At 55.0% G+C, this 3,617-nt stretch overlaps 1 protein-coding gene across 1 annotated transcript; it reads left to right on the top strand.

Moving 5' to 3' along the window:
- Positions 1-245: 245 nt before the first annotated feature.
- Positions 246-2,873, top strand: LOC137320141 (claudin-4-like). Its single transcript, XM_067981892.1, has 2 exons — positions 246-328; positions 1,601-2,873. The coding sequence occupies exon 2, from the start codon at positions 1,619-1,621 to the stop codon at positions 2,321-2,323; it is 705 nt and encodes a 234-aa protein (XP_067837993.1). The 5' UTR covers positions 246-328; positions 1,601-1,618; the 3' UTR covers positions 2,324-2,873.
- Positions 2,874-3,617: the final 744 nt, after the last annotated feature.

Below are 3,617 nucleotides of genomic sequence, written 5' to 3' on the forward strand. Positions count from 1 at the left end.
TTCACCTGCTAATTATTCCCTTGGTGTTATTTCGAGTCCAGGCTGACTGGGTCGCACGTTGACCGCAGCCCAGACGGGGACGCGGGACGAGCTCTCCGCCCCACCCCGGGCGTGAGCCAGCACCGGATTTGAGTCCCATTTAAGGAGCGGCGGTGACTGGAGGGAGCCGCCCACAGGGTTCGGGGTATAAAGTAGCCCTCAACGGGTGATCGCTGGCAAATTGGGACGGGTACAGAGACAGAGAGGACAGAGACAGAGAGAGAGAGAGAGAGAGAGACACAGACAGCCCAATCGAGTTCTCAAACTCACCTCGGAGAAGTTACCGCAGGTAAAAACCTTTCTCTTCCTTCTCACTCCTCAATCTCCCTCCCCCCTCTTCCCCTCGATCCCCGAGACTGAGGTCGGTAGGTCGGCGTTGGGTGAGGCATTGAGGGGAACCGAAGGGCGAGGGATCGCCCGTCCCTCCAACCCCTTTTCAGGACGCCCCGAAGAGCCTCACAAGCCAAAGGAGGGCTTTTTTTTTTCTTTCTCGGAAGCCTGGCCGCTGTCGCGATGTGGGAAACGCGGCAGCTGAATCGGCGCACAGCAAGATCCCACAAACAGTGGTGTGATTCCAACCAGATCATCTGTTATTTTGTTTGGTGATCTTGTTTCGAGGGATGAATATCGGGGACCAGGACACCGGGGAGAACTCCCCCTGCTCTTCTTCCAATCGTGGCCGTGGGACCTCTTATCTGTTCGTTCTTTCTCTCTTTCTCTCTCTCTCTTTCTTGCTTTCTTTCTTTCTCTCTTTTTCTTTCTCTCTTTCTCTCTTTCTTTCACTCTTTCGTTCTCTTTTTCTCTCTCTCTTTCTCTCTTTCTTCCTTTCTCTCTCTCTTTCTTTCTTTCTCTCCCTCTCTTTCTCCCTCTCTCTCTTTCTCCCTCTCTCTTTCTCCCTCTCTCTCTTTCTCCCTCTCTCTCCCTCTCTCTCTTTCTCTCTTTCTTTCTCTCTTTCTTTTTTCTCTCTCTTTCTTCCTCTTTCTTTTCTCTTTCTCTCTCTCTCTCTTTCTTTCTCTCTCTTTTTCTCTCTCTCTTTCTTTCTCTCTCTTTCCCTCTCTTTCTTTCCCTCTCTCTTTCTCCCTCTCCCTCTCTCTTTCTCCCTCTCCCTCTCTCTCTTTCTCTCTTTCTTTCTCTCTTTTTCTCTCTCTTTCTTTCTCTCTCTTTCCCTCTCTTTCTTTCCCTCTCTCTTTCTCCCTCTCCCTCTCTCTTTCTCCCTCTCCCTCTCTCTCTTTCTCTCTTTCTTTCTCTCTTTTTCTCTCTCTTTCTTTCTCTTTTTTCTCTTTATCTTTCTCTTTCACTCCCTCTCTCCCTCTCTCTTTCTCTCTTTCTTTATCTTTCTCTCTTTCCCTCTCTCTTTCTCTCTTTCCCTCTCTCTTTCTCTCTCTCTCTTCTCTCTCTCTTTCTCTCTTTCCCTCTTTCTTTCCTTCTTTCTCAGCTGGGGCCTTTCCTGCTCTATGTGGGTGGGGCTCAGTCCCACAGGGGGTGGGTGGGTGGGATTTGGCCGTAATGAGACCTCATCAATTGGTGAATTAAATGGGGTCTTTCTTTTGGTGTGTTGCAGGTGTTACGTTGAGTCGGAATGGCATCTACCGGTCTCCAGATCCTGGGCTTGGCCCTGTCGGTCGTGGGCTGGCTGGGCGCCATCATCTCCTGCGCCCTGCCCATTGTGGAAAGTCACGGCCTTCATCGGCACAACATCGTGGTGGCCCAGACCATCTGGGAGGGCCTCTGGATGAACTGCATCGTCCAGAGCACGGGCCAGATGCAGTGCAAGGTCTACGACTCGTTGCTGGCCCTTCCCCAGGACCTCCAGGCCGCTCGGGCCCTGACCGTGGTCAGCGTGGTGGTGGGCCTGTGTGGCATCTTCGTTGGCATTGTCGGAGCCAAGTGCACCAACTGCGTGAAAGACGAGACGGTCAAAGCCAAGGTGGCCGTGGCCTCCGGGGTGACCTTTGTCCTGGCCGGATTGCTGGTCCTAGTCCCGGCTGCCTGGTCAGCCAACAACATCATCAAGGACTTTTACAACCCGCTGGTGACCGAGGCCCAGAAGAGGGAGCTGGGGGCTTCCATTTACATCGCCTTTGCGGCCGCTGGACTCTTCGTCCTGGGCGGGGCCCTGCTCTGCTGCTCCTGCGCCAAGCAGGCGGCCAACTACCCGGCAAGTTCAAGGCAGGCCCGCCCCGATCCTACGCGTAGCCTCTCTTCCCCCCCCGCCACCCCCCACCCCCCACCTCCCCGTCTCCCGCCCCAGCCGGGGTGGGGCAGAACCTCTGGACTTCGATGACCATCCGCCCCTTCCCCGTCCGCGTGTGGGCGGGGCGGGGCGGGGGGGGGGGGGAAGAGAGGGCGGTGGGCGCCCGCCCCTCGTACCTCGGACTTATCCGGCCTGCAAGCCCTGGTCTTTCTCCAGGCCGTGTTCTCCCCCGTCGCTAAGGCTGCCGACTCTGCTCGCTCTCCTGATGTCTACTCTTCAAATCCAATGCTGCTCGACCGCCACACCCCCGGCCCCCCCAAAACCGCCCCCCCCCGCCTCCAGATCTACCCTTGCGTTGGCCAAACATGTCCCCTGAAGCTTCAGTTGACTCTCTCGTTGCCGTGGAGCTAAGTTCCTTGATTGCAGTTATAGCAAACAGGCCGCATCAAACTTTGCAGGGCCTTTGGACGATCAAACGCTCTCCCTCGAGTGTTTGAGGGTGGGAGGTGAACCTATCTCCTGGCCATCACAGGAAGTTGAATTGTGTGACCCGCAGGAAGTGGTGTTTATATGTAACCCAGATAATGTGTTTGTTTTACAAATTTGTAGTGTATGTTCTCTGTATAACTGTCTCAAATAAATGGTGTATCTGCACTTGAAAGGATGTCTCCAGTCTGTTTACTGTCCCAACTGCTCCCCAAATGTCGTGGAGGCCATTTGGCCCGTCGTGTCCGTGCTGGCTCTTTGGCTGGAACAATTCCCCAAACTAATCCCACTGCCCCGCTCTCTCCCCGTAGCCCTGTGTCGATCCCCAAACTAATCCCACTGCCCCGCTCTCTCCCATAGCCCTGTGTCGATCCCCAAACTAATCCACTGCCCCGCTCTCTCCCCATAGCCCTGTGTCGATCCCCAAACTAATCCCACTGCCCCGCTCTCTCCCCATAGCCCTGTGTCGATCCCAAACTAATCCCACTGCCCCGCTCTCTCCCATAGCCCTGTGTCGATCCCCAAAACTAATCCCACTGCCCCGCTCTCTCCCCATAGCCCTGTATCAATCCCCAAACTAATCCCACTGCCCCGCTCTCTCCCCATAGCCCTGTATCGATCCCCAAACTAATCCCACTGCCCACTCTCTCCCCATAGTCCTGTATCAATCCCCAAACTAATCCACTGCCCCACTCTCTCCCATAGCCCTGAATCAATCCCCAAACTAATCCCACTGTCCCGCTCTCTCCCCATAGCCCTGTATCAATCCCCAAACTAATCCCACTGCCCCGCTCTCTCCCATAGCCCTGTATCAATCCCCAAACTAATCCCACTGCCCCGTGCTCTCCCCATAGCCTGTATCAATCCAAACTAATCCCACTGCCCGTGCTCTCCCCAT

This window comes from Heptranchias perlo, unplaced genomic scaffold, assembly GCF_035084215.1.
Source record: "Heptranchias perlo isolate sHepPer1 unplaced genomic scaffold, sHepPer1.hap1 HAP1_SCAFFOLD_984, whole genome shotgun sequence".
NCBI classification, from domain to species: domain Eukaryota; kingdom Metazoa; phylum Chordata; class Chondrichthyes; order Hexanchiformes; family Hexanchidae; genus Heptranchias; species Heptranchias perlo.